Source organism: Bactrocera oleae, chromosome 3, assembly GCF_042242935.1.
Source record: "Bactrocera oleae isolate idBacOlea1 chromosome 3, idBacOlea1, whole genome shotgun sequence".
In the NCBI taxonomy this organism is placed as follows: Eukaryota; Metazoa; Arthropoda; class Insecta; order Diptera; family Tephritidae; genus Bactrocera; species Bactrocera oleae.
The window spans coordinates 66,531,458-66,549,547 of record NC_091537.1 but is presented as its reverse complement, the minus strand read 5'-3'; the positions used below and the strand labels follow the sequence as shown (position 1 = coordinate 66,549,547).

Genomic DNA, 18,090 nt, shown 5'->3' with positions numbered 1-18,090 from the left:
GAATTCTGCCGCTCCAACAACAACAACAACAGATTATCAACTAACAATCAGATAATGATCACATGATCATATAAACAATCAGACTATGATCGGATTATCATATAAACAATAAAACAAAGGTCAGATGATTATATAATCAATAAGACAATGATCGGATGATCATACGAGGTGTGTTCAAAGGAAAAAGTGAATTTAGTATCGCTCAGGAGTTGTTTAATGACGTCAACATGGGTTTGCTCACACGGGTTATAACTGCTGACGAAACGTGGGTATATGGTTATAGCGTCGAAATCAAGGCCCAATCATCTCAATGGGAGCCGCCAGATGAGCCAAGGCCAAGAAAGGCACGCCAAGTTCGATCAAATGTGAAGGTTTTGCTCACTGATTACAATGATATGGTGCATCATGACTTCCTGCCAAAATGTCATACAGTTAATAAGGAATGATACAAGGAAGTTATGCAACGTTTGATAATGCACCAGCTCACATATCAATGCTTATTCGTGATTTTTTGGCTCCCTGCTACTTTTTCCTTTTCCCAAAACTAAAGAAACCAATGAAAAGAAAGTGTTTGGCCACCATTGATGAGACCAAATGAGAATCAAAAAAAGAGCTGATGGCCATATCGAGAAATGCATTTCAGAATTGCTTGGAAGATTGGAAAAAGCGGTGACACAAGTGTATTAATCCGAGGGGAATTATTTTGAAAAGGACAAAAAAGATATTGATTAATATTATAAATAAGAACTTTCAAAATTCAAAATTCACCTTTTTCTTGGAACACACCTCGTATAGCAATCATACAATAATTAGATTTAATAATCAATCAAACAATAAGCAAATGGTCAAATAAATAATCAGACAATGATCTTATTATCAAATAATCATTTAGACAACATAATCAATAATCATATAATTAATTAGGTCAGATGATAATTATATGATAAATACAGTGACTACTAGGTAGATCAGATGATAATTATATGATAAATACAGTAACGACCAGATGACCTTAACGCAGAGGGCGACAAACTGATATCAGAAAATTTACTGAGAAATATAATTTAAAGTTTAAATATAAATCTAGCCCACACATTCCATAAAAAAGAAGGTACTATTATAGTTTTATTAGTCGAGAGTTGCGGTTTCACTTCAGAATCTCTTGTAGTAATGTAAAAGGTCTGTTTTTCGAACCAAATGTTCGCGATAAAAATTAATAGACATATTATTAAATTGTATCGACCCAAAAGAAAACGTTGTTCGGCAATCAAATATATTTTAACAACTATAAGTAGACATATTTGAGGAGTTCTATGGAAAGAAACTTTGGCATGGCCTTAGTCATAAAGAAGGCATCGACGCAACCTAAGGAAATTAGGAAAACTTTTTCGAACAAATAAGAGTATATGTCGAAAAATATAGAATTGAAGTTAGATTCACTGATTCAAAAAATATGTTGACCCTATTGATCGTCATTGGTAAAAATATAATATATTAGCAAAAATTAGGCTATGGTGACCATAGAAGGAATTGAAGTCATTTAATATTGTTGGGAAAAGTATATTGGAGTATATAGTAGAAAACGAGATTGAGAAAAAATAAGATTATGTTGAAAAAGTGATTTGCTTGCGACTAGTAAATGTTACTTATACTTGTGGAAAACTTTTATTTGACAAGATATTTTCACAAAATTTGGCATGGCAAGGCAGTAGTACGATATTTGGCATTTAACTGCCATACAAACAGACTGGTTAAAATCAAGATAAATATCTTCATAGAAGATTTAATTTTTCTTTTAAGGTAATTTCAATTTGCAATCTTGTTTTTTTTTTAACTATTTAACAAAACCTTTATAATCAAAAGATTTTTAAATAATAAATTTACGGCCACACAATGCACAAATGAAAGCACTGTGCGCACATTGCACGCACTCAATACAAAAATTCGATTCGATTGCTAGCTACACGGCTATTCTGCGCTGATGTGCTGGACACACACACATGCCCCACACCGCACCGCACCTATGCTGTTCATTTCACTACGTTTTTGCTGTGCTTCGAACATTTCAGCTATTCCTACCACATCCACACATCCTTGCCGAACAAGGTACACTTTTGCGAATTACGTGCCCATGGTTATGGTTTCAATTCGATGCTTTGCCAAACGTTTGCTTCCTAACTGCACACAACACAACTTCAATCGCAGTGCGCAAATATTCTTGTCGGCTCTCATATGCATACCCTCGTACATCCATATATGAATGTATAGTTATTAATATGCGTATGTGTGCGTATTTGTCATTGACTTGGCTTGTTTTGCATTTGAGGTAACTTTTTCCCCAATTTCTACGTTTCTCCATTTCTACTTTTTTGCTTTTGATTTTTCTGTTTGTTTGCCATTCGCCTTTGTTGTGCAGCTCGCTCGTCGTCCTTCTCCTCCACTCCTTGCTTATGTTGCTCGGTATGTTTGTGTTATTGTTGGTTTTACTTTATTGTTTTATAGCTCGTTTTTCTTCCTGTTACCGCGTAACCCTTTAACGTCTATCTTTCTATCCAGCTATCTATTGGGTCCCATAGTGGTCGTCGTCGTAGTCGTCAGCGTTCACCTCGTTACGTGCAGTTTCCTTCAATTTGAATTTCTATGTTTCTTGTTTGATTCCGTTATTTGGAGCACACATATTCGCTGCTGTTATGATTTCCTTTTTATCGTGTGGCTTGTTGTTGGTTGTTGTGACTCTTCAACATCCACACAAGGTTTATAAGAAAAAAATTACAAAACCAAAAGACAAATCTTAACAAGCCATGCTCGGGTTTAGCTATTCTAATTTTGTTGTTGCATATTTACGAACTTTAAAGTGGAGTTAGTACATCTTAACAAGCAGACCACTTCAAATCGATACACCTCTTGATTGGGGTTACTAATTGTTTTTCATGAACATTGAACAACTTGAGTAGCAGAAGTTTGGAAAGTTGTCAAAAGAGGTTATATTTTTTGGCGAATTATTGATTTCTCAGATGATCTAAAATTCGGGTTATCAAGTGAAACCTGTTGAAGATTCCGTTCCTGCTTTGTAGTTGGAAATTCGGTGGAAATATGAAGGAGGCTATTTTCTAGGTAAAACTAAATACTTAAATAACCAAATTTTTACAAAACTAGGAAAATATAATTATATAGCTTTATATACACTGATTTTATCTGCTACATTAAAGTTTAGATTAATCTTGACTCTAGATTATTTTTCCTTCGCAAATACAAAAACTAGTTAATTTTCGAAGTTACAATATATACACTCTTAAGCCATAAATCTGATCCTATCTCAGAAGGAATTTTGTCCACTAAATACATCAAGATTAAGGTTAAATCAGGTCCTTCCTCGGCACATTTACAAAACTAAAGCTAATAGAAGACATACATACGAGTATATCCGACTTCCTTGTTTTTATTTCCAGAAGTGATCCAGTGATCTTTCTTGGAATATGTTGTACGATTTGATTGGTATTAATTTAACTAGAACCTCTCTCACCATAATGCTTTCAACTTACTTTCAATTCATTTTAGTGGAGCTATAAGGCCTTCTTGAGTCACCATTGATGAGAAACCCATGACGATTAAATCAAAGTAGTGTCTATCAAAACCGTCAGCCAAGATTTGTCAACTCTACAGCATTTTTTAAAATTATTTCAGGAATGTTTAATGTACTCGGGGACTGAGGATAGCGAATAATAGTCAAGCCTCAAAACTTTTTTATCCCTTTGTTATTTTAAAAAAGAATATTGAAATTATGGATAATTGCAGTCCAACTAGATTTACGAAAAAATCGATGTGGCTTGTCTGGTAGTTAAGCAATGTTTGTTAAAAGATAGATATCGAACATGTATTTTAAAAAATATTTTTATATGTAAAAAAAGTAGTTTTATAGTAGCTATTTAGCTCAGATATTATATATCATATCTAATCGCTGCCGTGTAAATCGGCTCTTAAAATGATGTAGTTCAAAATATTATAGACCATAGCTGGCAGTGCTGAATCATCTAGGAGCTACTAGCGAATTACATTAATGAAATTAGATCGTCTTAGAGGTTCTTACCCCAATTGAGGCGAGTATTTCACATACTTTTTTTCAAAACGTGGTCCATGCCCACTTTTCTGAGACAAGCAAGTGAGTTAATCGGCATTATTTCCGATAAAGACCACACATAATGATCCAGAGCAAATGAGAGAGATAGATATATAAGAAGTGAGAGTGATAGAGAGATACAGCGATAAAGAGAAAAAAAGGAGGCAGAGAGATAGAGAGAGAGAAACAAAATCCAAAGCGAATGAGAGAGATGAATACATAAGAAGATAGACAGTAAGGGTGATAGAGACAGAGAGGTAAGTAAAGATAGGAGGAGGTAGAAAGATAAAGATGTAGAGAAAAACAAAGAAAGATAGATAAAATTAGAGAGAGAGAGAGAGAGAGGGAGGGATATAAAGATAAAAATAGAAAATGGATATTGCCATAAGGAGAGAGTAAAGGGATATAGAGATAGAAAGAGAGACAAGGAGATAGATATAGAAGGAGACAAAGGGAGATAGGGAGAGAAAGGGAAATAAAGGAGGAAATGATAAAGAGAAAGAAAGAGCAATAAAATGCAGAGTTACGAACTCTCAAAAGAACTGCTCTGCCAAGTGGATAAGCGAGGTCTACAGTTCAGGCTGCGAAGAAGATTTGCGACTCAGGCGTATCTTTGACAAATCAGCCATAAAGTTACGCGAACATGCAAAAATTATACCTCCCTTTAGTGATGCGTAGCAATAAAACTTCTACTTACCATGCTACGAATACCAACACAAAGTAAAACACGCATAAAAAATCCGAAGTATAAGTAACTAATAATAAGTAAAGTAGCCACTAAAAAATTGAAGTCTTTGTGGCGACACGAAAATTTCCGCCTAACATCCAGTCAAACTACCGGCTAACTAAGAGCGAAGAACGAAGAACGAATATCCAATGTACGCCAGCAATGACATAAGGAAGCTGCGCTTAAACGCATTATGTTTGAAATTTTCGTTTGCTTGTTACGAACAAATATGAGCTGGAAATAAGCAACCGAAAAAAAACCAAAAATCAAACATCGGAAGTTTTAGATAGTTGCGGTAGTTGTTGGTGTAATTTTGTCTTCACAAAGTATAATCAAAGTAGGTAGGCTGCTGCTACATAAGTGAGAATATTACTTAGTTGGGAAATGTGGTTAGCTTAGGCGTGCGTTGTTGTCTATAAGTAGATAGTTTCTATAACTATGTATGCGAGGTAAGTATCCGAGGAGAGGACGCAGTATTATGGGGGGAAATGGCGAAAAAGAAAAAGAAGCAACGCTCTTTTGGGAAGACAGGAAACAGGGCGAACGCAAATGCAAAAATCGAATTAACTGCAGCCAAAACCAAAGTGTAGTGCAGTTGAAGTACTGGTTGGGCACACGAGAAGACAATGGCAGGCGAGGTAACTGTGTATGTCTGTCGGAGTATGTACACATACGCGGTAGCCTACGAAAGGGTTGTGCTTAATGCTCAGTTGTATGGTAGTTTTGTTGCTTATCTTCTAGCAAGCAAGTTCGAACTATCAGCGAGACGTTGCCGACTACGACGATGGCGACTTTGACACCGAGGAGGCGGACAAGCAGCATTGCAGTAACATACAATAACAACAACAAGTAAAAGGACATTACTCGTAGGAGCATCACGATAAGGTTGCGCGCATTGCCGTACTAGGGCACAACAAGCGGCTAGATAAAGGTGGTATGGCGGCCACTTGAATTGCCTTGCTATATATGTATGTATGTGGCTTGCCTTGGTTTATGGCGTACGACCGGCCTACGCGTCCCAGAATGTCTGGTTGACTTGAGCTAGCCATCTATTTAGCTGGAGTTGGAGCTGCTGATGTTGCTATTGCTATTGTCACTACTGTTATGTGCCTCGCTTTACTGCTCATTGGAAATGGCGCGTGTGTGCGTTGAATCCGTGCGTGCGTGCGGCATTGCTTGGCTAGAAAAAATGTTAGAAAACATATGGACAAAAACAAGCTACGCACACAAAGCGCATGCAAAAGGAGCGTACGTAGGTAGAGGAGCAGTGTATTGAAAGGTTTCAAGTAGAAATTTACGCAATTGGAAAAACGCACGCACAGCACACACAATAACTACATACGCACGCTCACTTGCGTACACAAGGGCACGCAAATACTCAAGAAATAAAACGGCAGAAGCTGCAGCAAATATCAATACTTTTATGTGGAGAAACAATCGTGCAACAACCAAATGTGCGTGTAAGTGGGCTACCAAATGGTGGAATAATTGAAGGAAAACTGTGTTTTAAAAATTAGAAGGGAAAAATCAAAATGAAAAACAAAAATAATTAAATGAAGTAATAAAAAAATTCAGAAGAAAATTAAAAAAAAAAATTTAAGGAATATAAAAAAAATTAAAAAGAAAATAAAGAAATATTTAAAAAAAAATATAAAAGAAATATTTAAAAATGAATAAAAATATATATAATAAAATGTATATATAAAATATATATGTATACATAAAAAATATATATGAATATATAAAAAAATATATGTAAAATATATTTTTATATAAAAAAATCTTCAAAAACTAAATGTATAATTAAAATACTAAAATTCTAAACTTTTGATCAAAAAGCAAATTCCAAATTTTACTTAAAGAAATATATTTCAAATTTTTAATTAAAAAAGATAGTAAAATCTAAATTTTTATTAAAAAAAATCTAATTTTTAATTTACAAAAAATATAATTCTTAATTTTTATTAAAAACAAGAAAAAGCGTTGACTTCGGTTGCGCCGAAGCTATAATACCCTTCACAAATACAAAGGCTACGTACAAGAACTTGATTCCGATTTAATGTCGTGAATGAATGTACCTCATCAAATAAAAAAAATTTTCCATACAAGCGATTGATTCCGATCGTTCAGTTTGTATGACAGCTATTTGCTATAGTGGTTCCGATGAATGAGCAGCTTCTTAGTGAGAAAAGAACAGAAGCAAAATTTCAGATCGATAGCTTAAAAACTAAGGCACTAGTCTGTGTATATACAGACAGACGGACATGGCTAAATAAACTCAGCTCATCATGCTGATCATATATATCTATATATATACATATAGATATATTTTATAGGGTCTCCGACGTTTAATTCTGTGTGTTACAAACTTCGTCGCAAACTTAATATACCCTAATCAGGATATAATAAATGTTAAAAAAAAATTAAAATATTAGATTTCTATTTATAAAAATTTAAATTTTTAATCAAATATAAAATATTAAAAAAATGTTAATCTTAATCTAAATTAACCAAAATAATATAATTTCGAATAAAAAACTTAAAACAAATAGAACTTAATTTTTTTTTTCTATGATGATAAATTATAATAACTAATTTTAAACTAAAAAACTTCTCATTACAACCAATATATAAACTTATTTTATTAAAGGAAATTTGTATTTTGCTTATTTTTAAATAAAAAATGTTATTTAATTATCATGGAAAATTTAAAAAAAAAAACAATAATAGTAAACCAAAGAAGCAATAAATAAATTCAGAAGGAAAATAAAAAAATGTTAAACAAAAACATTTAAAAATAAAGCTTAAATTAAATTGAAGTAAAATAAAAATTAAAATTCATTTATTTAATACTGAAGACAAAAATGTATACTAAGTATCTAAAACAAAATAGACTTGAAACAAATAAAATGTAATTAATACAATCTGACAAGGTTTTGTTTATAAAGCAAAATTTTATTTTATTTTATTAAAATATTAATTCAAATTTAATTTAATTAATTATTTTTAATTATTTGTATTACACAATTTTTTATTTTATTCAAAATGTCTTTACTAAACTTATTTAAATTTAAAAATAATAATAATAATTAAATAATTTCTTTACTAAAACTATTAAAATTTTTGTTTGTTATTTTACATATTATTAAAAAATCCATTAATTAAAGTTTTTTTATCAACAACCAAAACTTTTTTTTTAATTACAACAATTTAAATTTATTTTTTATTAATCCGACATATTTTTGTTTTAATTAAAAGTGCAACATTTTATTTCAATATTTTATTACTAAATTTATTGTTTTTTTTTATCTTTTACCAAAAATATACTATTTTATAAAAAATAATTTAAATTTTATTAATCAAAGCATTTTTTTTATCAAAAATAAAATTTTAATCTTTTCAAATCGCAAATCGAGCTGAGTCGATTTAGCCATGTTCTTCCGTCTGTCCGTCTGTATATATGCGACTAGTCCCTCAGTTTTTAAGATATCGATCGGAAATTTTGGACACGACCTTTTCTTTCCAACAAGCTGCTCATTTGTCGGAGCCGCCGATATCGCACCACTATAGAATATAGCTGCTATACAAACTGAAAATTCGAAATCAAGTGTTTGTAAGGAAAGCTTTTTCATTTGAGAGGATATTTTTAAGGAATTTGGTATGGGTTATTGTGTAAAGCAATCGCACAATCACCGAATATATTTTCCAGATCGGACCACAATAGCATATTGCTGCTGTTTTGTAAAAATTATTCTTTTGTGAAGGAAATTCCAATAAAAGTATTTTTTATGGAAAATCTTGAATATGAATTAATAAAGAAGTAAATTGAGCTAAAACATATCGGTCCGAGCAGGAGCCACGCTACGCTTTGCTTCGTTGCGATAGGGAGAATCAAATGAGTTGCTTAGAAAAACAGTTTTGCAAAAAAACAAAACGCCTAGCGCAGTAAACGGGAAAAATGTACGCAATAGAAAGATTTTTCATTCAATTTGCACACATACACGGGCAAGCACGAGCATAAGAATAGAAATGGAGTACAAGAGAGTATGGATTTACATTTGTACGTATGTGTGCATGGGCAGTTTTTACTTTCACGCAGTGCGTTTGGAAAAGCGAGAAGGTGGTGTCGGTGACTGTGCGCAAATGGTGGTGTCATCAATATTCCAATACGGGATAGTTGCAGCAGCTTTATGATTTTAAAAGTCATATGCACACAATAAAATAGCACGGGGTTGCAACCCTCAAGCAAATATGACGCATACAAATATGTAATATGTATGTACATGTAAGTGTTTGTGGTGATATACCTATGTATGCAAATAAGAATTTCTCGTTTAGATCAAACGGAAATTTATATATGTACATATATAAATATATTTATATTTTTCCTTGACGTAATTAAAAGCGCTATGGAAATGGTGAAAATTTTAGAAAAAAAATTCTAATGAATTTTTTCAAATATGAAAACTGCTTCTAAAGTTACATATACGTGCACCCTTATATAGCAGCAATTCAGACAAATTAGCCAAGTAGGGGGTTGAATGAAATGGGTGCGCACTCCGCCAAGGTGGACTCTGCCTGCTAATAAAACTTTCAATACACATGACTGTAGGGAGTATATGTTTGCAAGTACATATGTCTGCAATGTAACAAATATGTTACATTATATTAAATTTTTCTATTATTTTCACTCGGTAAAGTGCGTAAATAGCAAATAATCTGTATTTAATTGAGGGTTGTGCTTTGTAATATAACCAGTATAAGCCGCGAGTATTGACTTTTTATAAATATAAATAAGGTTTTGTTGGTTTTTTATATTTTTTTGTGATTAAGTAAATTATTTTATTGAAAATAGTTGACTTTTATGATAGAAAATATGTTGTTTTTTGGATATAAGGAAATTCTAAAAGTAGTTTAAGTTTTAATTTTATAAATATTTTTTATATTTACTTTCAACAGGTTTGTAACACCCAGAAGGAAAGGTCGAAGATCCTAAAAATATATATGTATGTATGTATATAAATGATCAGAGAGAGAATTTAGCATATATGTAGCTGCCATACGGAGTGTTTTTTTTATAGTCTAATAACTAACTAATCTACTAATTTCATCTGATTTCTTAACTACTAATCTACTAATTTCATTTTACATATGAATCCACATCTATTTAAGTATTGAGTATTTATAAATTATTCTAAATTACCTATACAAAATATACAAATAGAAGAAATTCTTAGACTTCATCAAAGAAAAAGTTTTATTTGCCCTCGAAATTCTACTAGGCCAGTGCAAAAGCCTTTGAAAATATTAAAAAGTGAAAATAAAAATCTTGGTATTTTAAAACCCATAGGAAAAGAATGATTTCAACTACCTATTATATTGTAGTAGCAGATGGAAACCAATGCAGGTTTGTATCGTTTGATGAGATCTTTCTTTGCATTCTCCGAGAAAGCTTAGAAAAACTGTTACCAACATTGTTATAAAACTATATATTTTGATTAAAAATTAAGGCCTTTTTTGATATTAAAACAAGGTAGAAAAAATTATATATATTTTAAATCAAAAAAATTAGCATGTTTAGGACATAAATTAGTTTACCTCATATTCCGTAAATAAAAAAATTTTATGAAATATAAAATTAAAAACCAAAAACAATTATCTTAATTTTTCACATAAGTTTTGAGATTATGTGAAAAAGTTGTAGATCTTTTCATTACCTACAACTTTGCCATTTACTTATGTCCAAAAGACTCGTAGGTTCTTCGGAAATCTGTGATAAATCGATTTTGACCCTTAAAAATTCAACCAGGAATAGAAAGGAGGCAGGGCTTTCTATTCCCAACCACAAATCTTCCATAAATTATTTTTCCTTTCATTTTTGTAATTTTATCTTGCTTTACCAATGGGTTTCATCCTATTATGATTTTTTGGCTTCTTTAGAAACAGCAGTATTTTTTAAATTAAAATGCTGAATGCATCGGGCAATACAATTTTTTTTTACATTTTTCTAATTTTTTGTATTAAAGAAAAAAATTAACATTATATAAGCGGTATTACGATGAGCGACATGTATAAGAAAATATCTCTCCTGTTGAAGACCACACAATATTCAAATTCTAAAAGTAGTTTATATAACAACTACTTGTAAACTTTTTAATGCAGTTTATTAGTATATCCAAAAAGAAAAGCTCTTTCGAACATATTAATTTTATATTTAAATATGTTTGATTTCAGCAGATACATACATACTCAGTTTAACGAATATTTCAAAAAATGTAAATAACATTGAGTTTTAAATCCTTTTAAAATTATTATTTTTGGCACATAAAACATTTCCAAGTTAGTTTGCAACTTAAAATTTTATTTTAACACAATTGTTATAAAATGATTATTTTATTTCCAAAATTACTCACCTGCACCATTTTTGTATACTTTTACACGTCAAAAATTTCGGCAAACAGGTGAATACGTAGTTTTAATTAATATGTTATTATTGAGCCGTCCAATTGTCTCCACAAATTGCTAACGAAGTTCGAAATTGGCGGTTCCAACTTAAATTTTTTTGTGTACCGCGAATAGCACGTGTTTTATATGTTTTGTTTTTATACTTGCTCGTATTTATTTAATTGTCATTCATATAAAATGCACTTTTTTGTTTATCTCCTTCCTATCTTTCTTCTGCCAACACATAAGCACACGCACATGTATATCTTTCGATTTCAAGTTGCACCGTTCAGGTTCGACTGTGAAGCAGTACTCGTTTCTTACAAGAATATTTGGAGAAATTTTACTGAATGTCTTAACTTGTCACTTGACGCTATGCTTTTAATACAACAATAAACACTTATTATTTGAATTAAGCAATATGATTCGTTAATTTATATATATATTTTTTTTTAATATATTTTAGTTACCGGAATTATTTTGTGCAATAGATTTGTAAAAGAACCGTATCTTCCGCTTTCACTAAAAATTGCAACAACTCGTGCGTTCACGTCAAACACCGAATGAAGACAAAACAGAAACGGCAAAGAATTGCATTCATCGCACAAACAGGGTTGTATGTGACCGGATAGTGGAGAGCGCATGTGCGATTCAAGTGGTTTGGTGGTGGTTATGGGCATGGATGGATGTAAATGGCAAAGACGAGAAAAAAATATTTTATTTCTGTTTAAATACAAAAACAAATTCATATTATTATTTTTAATGCACTTAATTGCTTATTTATTGTAATTACATTATAGCATACGTGATAAAAACATACATGGTTTGAGATATATTATGTGAAACAGATGGGAATGTGCAGGTAAATAAGCAGCAGCGGAAAGTTTTTGAGGTTAAACAATATTTTATATACCACCCGGCTTATAATATAGTAACACAATATACATTTATGTGAATATAGCAATTTATATGAGTTTTTATAATAAAATGTTTAATTTACGACCGAAAAAATATTACTCAACGTAACATAATTAACTGTGTGGTAGTACAATATTATATAATATGCGAATATTATACAAACAAGAATAAAATTTTAAATTTGTACACACATATATACCGGATTAAAATATATGTATTTCCAAACGCGGAATTAATGAACAGAAATTTCTTATTTTTAAATTTTAATCCGAAATACCGCATATAAAAATAAAAAAAAACCTTGATATAATATATAAAAAATAGTAATCCAAAATACTGGGTAGAAAAAAAGTTGATAAATAACATAAGGTTGAAGTTAAAAACTAAAAAAGAAGTTGTTTAAGAACTAAAATTTCTTCGCTTTTGTGTACTCGAGCCTTACCATTTTGGTGTTCTTTTGAAAAGAAATTTTATTTTTAATGAAATATTAACGGAGGTTAGCTCCTTTTGTCTTACATATTTTAAATTGTTTTTAGTCATAGTGTTTCAGTAAGAAAGATATAAAAATCCAGCTAATAATATGATAAATGATTTTATATGTAGTTGTTAGTCCAGATTTGTAATTAAAATGTATTTCTTCAATTGCTGATTCAAGATGTTTTGGATTAAAAACTAAATTTTTAATTTTTCCTATTATATTCAAAAATGAAATTGTCAATATTTAATCTAAGATATTAAAATGAAACAAACTCAATTCCAAAAATCTTAAAACCCAGCAAATACTAATTTTCTTTAATATGTAACAAAGCAACCCGTAGCTATAACAGTTTGACAAACACTGTTGCTAATGCGGCGATCAGCTGTTTGGGCTGTCATCAAGATTTGTTTAAGTTTCAATTTTCGTGTAGCCTTAATTAATTAATTAAAATCTAGTTTTTTAGAAAATAAAACATAAAAATAAGTTAAACCACTAATGCGATGTCAGATAATGAATACGAGCGCTTTGAAATAACGGATTACGATTTGGACAATGAGTTTAATCCCGGCCGCCGGCGAAATTTGTCGAAAAATCAACAAATTTATGGTAAAATTAGGAAATGAATAAAAATATTTAACATATTATGAAATTGTTAACTGCTTTAAGGCATTTGGGCTGATGATAGTGACAATGATAGTGCGGAAGAATCCAGCCGTCGTGGACGACGTGGCCGCGCCGGTCTTGGTGGCGGCGGCGGCGGTAGCAAATCAAAAGATTACACAGCACCAGTTAGTTTTGTAGCTGGTGGCATACAACAAGCGGGTAAGAAAAATAAAAAGGCTGATCAAGATAAAGCGGTGCAGGAAATAACCGATGAGGAAAGTGATGAAGCAGATGCGCGTCCCGCCTTCGGGCGCAAACCAAAACAAGTAGAGGCGGCTGATGGTGGCACTAGTGAGTCATCAACTACTTCAGAGGATGATGAACGCACACAAAAGCAACGCGCTGAAGTTGGCAGACAACAGCGTAGTAATAATGCGCGACAAATGGGAAATCCAAATGTTGGCGCTTGGGAACAATATACACGCGGTATTGGCGCTAAATTGCTGCTGCAAATGGGTTATAAACCAGGTAAAGGTTTGGGCAAAGATCTGCAGGGCATATCACAGCCGGTGCAGGCACATGTGCGTAAAGGTCGTGGTGCAATCGGAGCGTACGGACCTGAAGCGGCAGCCAGTGTGGGCGGTAAAGGAGTAAGTGTGGTTTTTGTGTATAAGAAATTAACATTTGCTTTTATATAATTTTTTTGTAAAGCCTGTAGTTAAAGAAGATGAAGACGTGCGCGAAGCAAAAGAGTTCAAAGAGAAGCTTAATAAATGGAAAAAGAGCGGTGACTCGCGTCAAGACAAAAGCAAACGTTATTATTATCGTTCTGTGGAGGAGGTGATTGAGAAGGGCAAAAAAGGAAATTTCATGTTGTCAGAAAAAATAAGGTAATTTGTAAGCAAAAAAAAATTTTTTTTTTTAAAGATTTTTATTTTTATCTCTTATTTTATTACAGCAAAAAGATTGGCAATGTTCCCGTCATCGACATGACTGGACCTGAAAAGCGTGTACTCAGCGGTTATCATGCGCTGGGACAAGCAAAAGTCGCCGATGAAGAACTCTACGACTTGGAGCAAGCTGTCGCTAGCAGCAATATTACCACAAAGAAGGGCAGCACATTTGCCTTGCCCGAATTAATGCACAATCTCCAGCTGATTGTAAATATGTGTGAACAGGACATAATTGCGCTCGATAAAGCACAGCGTGAGGCCACTGATCGGCAGCAAACGTTAGAACATGAGCGCAAAAATCTCAATGAAATTGTACACTTGGAGAAAAATCACATAGACACGCTTGAACAAGCTTTAAAGCTTGTGGAAGAACTAACAACCAGCAATGATATGACACTACAGCGTGCAGAGCAAATTTTCGTCACGCTACAACACGACTACGCCGCCGAGTACAAAGAGTTCGCTTTAGGCGATTTAGCAGCGGGCGTTATTGCGCCGCTCGTGAAGATAGCTTTGGAAAATTGGAAGCCCGTCGAACAGCCGACACAACATGTGGAACTAATTAAGAAGTGGCGTGGCATACTGGAGTCGAATGTGGAACCACAAAATGAGTCACGTAACATATTCGATCCGTACTCATCACTCGTATGGGCTGGCGTTATACCGAGTTTCCGCGCATGCGCCGCCTCTTGGAATCCGAAACTCCATCAACCCATGGCTGCGCTACTCGACTGTTGGGCACCACTGTTTCCCTCATGGATACTTGACTCCGTGCTCGAACAGTTGGTGTTGCCACAACTCAGCAACGGCGTACGTGATTGGGATCCGCTCACCGATACCGTGCCAATACACATTTGGATACTGCCGTGGAACAATATACTCGGTTATAAAATGGAGGAATTCATATTTCCAACTATACGCGAAAAATTGGCCGCTGCTCTACAAGCGTGGATGCCACAGGATCGTTCCGCACGCGCCATGCTCACACCATGGAAGGGCGCCTTCAACGATGTAGAAATGCAACGTTTCCTCTCGCAACACATTATACCCAAACTGCAATTGGTACTCAATGAGTTCATTATAAATCCGCTGCAACAACAGCTGGAACTCTGGAATCAGGTATGGGAGTGGCATGAACTTGTGCCCACCCAACAAATGGCAGAATTACTCGATAAATATTTCTTTCCTAAATGGATGCAAGTGTTGGTGTTGTGGCTAAATCAATCGCCCGACTATGCGGAAATTTCACGCTGGTACACCGGCTGGAAGAGCATGTTCTCCGAGGAAATCTTACGCGAGCCTGTCATAAAGGAGCATTTGCGTCGCGCGCTTGAAATGATGCATCGCGCTACCGATGTACTTGCCCCGCCCACAATGTCGTCTATACCGACACCCATATTGACGGCGACGCCACCGCCGCCACCGCCACCCACAATGTTGGACATGCAAATGGTGCCACCGGCGCAATTGGAGTTCAAAGAGTTGGTTTCACAGAAGTGCGCCGAACGCGGCATACTCTTTGCGCCGCTGCCGGGTCGTAGAGAGTTGGGCAAACAGGTTAGCATTATTTGCTTCGGTTTTTTCTTTTGTTGCAAGCAAGTAATTAATATCTTTTTGCAGGTTTACCGTGTGGGCAAGCTTTACTGTTACATAGACAGGAATGTTTGTATGCTGAGCGATGCCAGCATGAAAAACTGGCTGCCCACATCTGTGCAACAGCTTTTAGATCATGCCATGTCTACTTAGTAAGCAATTGCAGCGCGCGAAAGGTATCAATTATTTGTAATTTTAGAATTTACTCTGACTTTATGTAATAAACAAAAGAAAATATAATGAGTTTGAATAGTTAATTTAAGGGGTTATCGCATATCCACTATCAAGTGAGAAAAAACGAGTTTTTTTTCTGAACTTTTATTTTAATATATTTTTATTATATATATTATATAAATAAAAAATGTACATTTACAGAATTCCAAGTATATTTGGATTTCCTTAATCCCGTAGCGGGTCTTCAGGAAGATATTTAGAAAAAGTATCTGGATTTTTTAAAATTATATCAAATCCAAAAATAAAAATATTAGTACAGATAAATACAGATAATGAACGAAGTACTAGAAAAAACACAAATTATTATCAAAAATCTTATTTTCTTTCGAACATTACCTGACAAATGTATCTAAGAAAGTCGTGTGAAAATTTCAAATCGAACGGAGAAACTCTCCTCACCGACTCTGAAAAGAGCGTTTCGATTTGTTGGGGATTTTTTTTTCTACGACCAGTAGATAGATATTTATGTTTATTATCATTTATTAACATACATCTATTTCGACAGTATAAATAAAAATTTTAAGTTAAGATTATTGTGTAGAACATGAGTTAGAGCGATCTGAACACCCCCGCCTCAAAAAAAATAGGATCGCATGATTCCGGCTGATTCATTTATCTGAATACAAAAAAAAAAAAAAAAAATAGCGGCGTTTTAATCTGTAAGCCAGAATGGGCTATTATCAAATGAATATACGAAAAATTGGACTTTTGGTAGACATTTTAAAAAAAGTTGCGAATTTTGCTTTTTTACATCGAATTTTTAAAACTAACTTTACTACCGTATTCTAGAAATGTTAAGAAAACAATTTATGTAAAAATCGATATTTTGAACCCATCATATGGAATGACCCTCTTAAAGTTTTGTATAATCCCTCAATACATCAATACTCAATACACTTACATTTCTTGGAACTAAAAAATAAGATATAGTTACAACGACAAAGATTTTAAGGAGGGTAAGCCACTGAGGCTTGTAATCAGTTCATTTAGCTCCTCCAGTAGGTTCCATTAATGGTAGTTATGAAAATCATAAAGAGTTGCTCAATACTTCCTTTCAACATTAAAAGAGCTTGTATAAAATTCCCAATGCACTAGCAGAGCAGCATGACGCGAAGTAAGTTAACCCTTGTGAGAAAAAAATACCAGATAGTATCCGTGGATGCTTACTACCAACACGGTTGAAGAGGTTGACCATAGCCGCACCAAGAGCCAACAAAGAGGAGCCGCGTATTGCTATCACCTACATCAACCCTGCAGACATTTGTAGGGAGTATAGTTATTCTCCGTAGTTATTCAACGTACGAAAGGCAAGGAAAAGGCGCTGTGTCCTACGTACAAGCATTAGGCATTATTCACATGGAGATCATCCACACCTCCTTCAACTCTCTTCTTGAGGATAATTGAAGGCGAAAGGCTCGAGTTGTGTAGTTAAACTCTAATAATATTTGGATGCTGTGGGTAGTCAATATTTATAATTTTTCATATTCGGTCCTAACACAAGTAAGGACTTTTGCTTCTAATCAGAATTCTGAGAACCGCTAAGACAAACATATAGGTGTACAGAAAAAGTTTTGCCTAAGATTCTTGATGTCTGATTCGGCTCTATCTAATTCGGCAATATCTGATCTTCAGTCGAAATCTTGGTCTACCGATATTTCTATGCTATTCTAATAGACACATTCGGGCAGCTTGATAGGTTGAACAAAGGCAAGATTTATGCACAAATCCTCCTTGGAAGCAAATTAAAAATTAATTGAATCCGAAAAATGTATTAAATAACCGTAACAAAATTTGTATTAAAGATCTTAAATGTTGACTGATATCCCTGTCATTCAAAAAGAATTGATAACTATGGTATAATATTATTAATTATTTATGCCACAATGGTCTCTTTTATCTGTAGGTAGTTAAATAAATATGATTTCTACTGCAAGGTGTTTACAATCTAACCTATTGAGTGTAATGATAGCAGAAGTTTTGCTCGAATAGTCATTACAAGCTAGAAGGCTTTCTGGAAACGAGC

The 18,090-nt window shown here is 33.4% G+C and overlaps 2 protein-coding genes across 2 annotated transcripts in view; one reads left to right on the top strand and one right to left on the bottom strand.

Moving 5' to 3' along the window:
- The window catches only part of LOC106614865 (neuroguidin), a 137,072-nt gene extending 125,219 nt beyond the window's left edge, over positions 1-11,853 (bottom strand). The window contains exon 1 of the mRNA XM_014230792.3: positions 11,258-11,853. Coding sequence (XP_014086267.2) covers positions 11,258-11,266 — 9 coding nt within the window. The 5' untranslated portion in view covers positions 11,267-11,853. The remainder of the gene's footprint in view (positions 1-11,257) is intronic.
- Positions 11,854-13,066: 1,213 nt separating this feature from the next.
- On the top strand, positions 13,067-16,223 carry sip1 (septin interacting protein 1). Its single transcript, XM_014230793.3, has 5 exons — positions 13,067-13,290; positions 13,351-13,937; positions 13,999-14,177; positions 14,246-15,797; positions 15,861-16,223. Exons 1-5 carry the CDS (start codon positions 13,185-13,187, stop codon positions 15,984-15,986), a joined length of 2,550 nt encoding a protein of 849 aa, XP_014086268.2. The 5' UTR covers positions 13,067-13,184; the 3' UTR covers positions 15,987-16,223.
- The last annotated feature ends 1,867 nt before the right edge of the window (positions 16,224-18,090 follow it).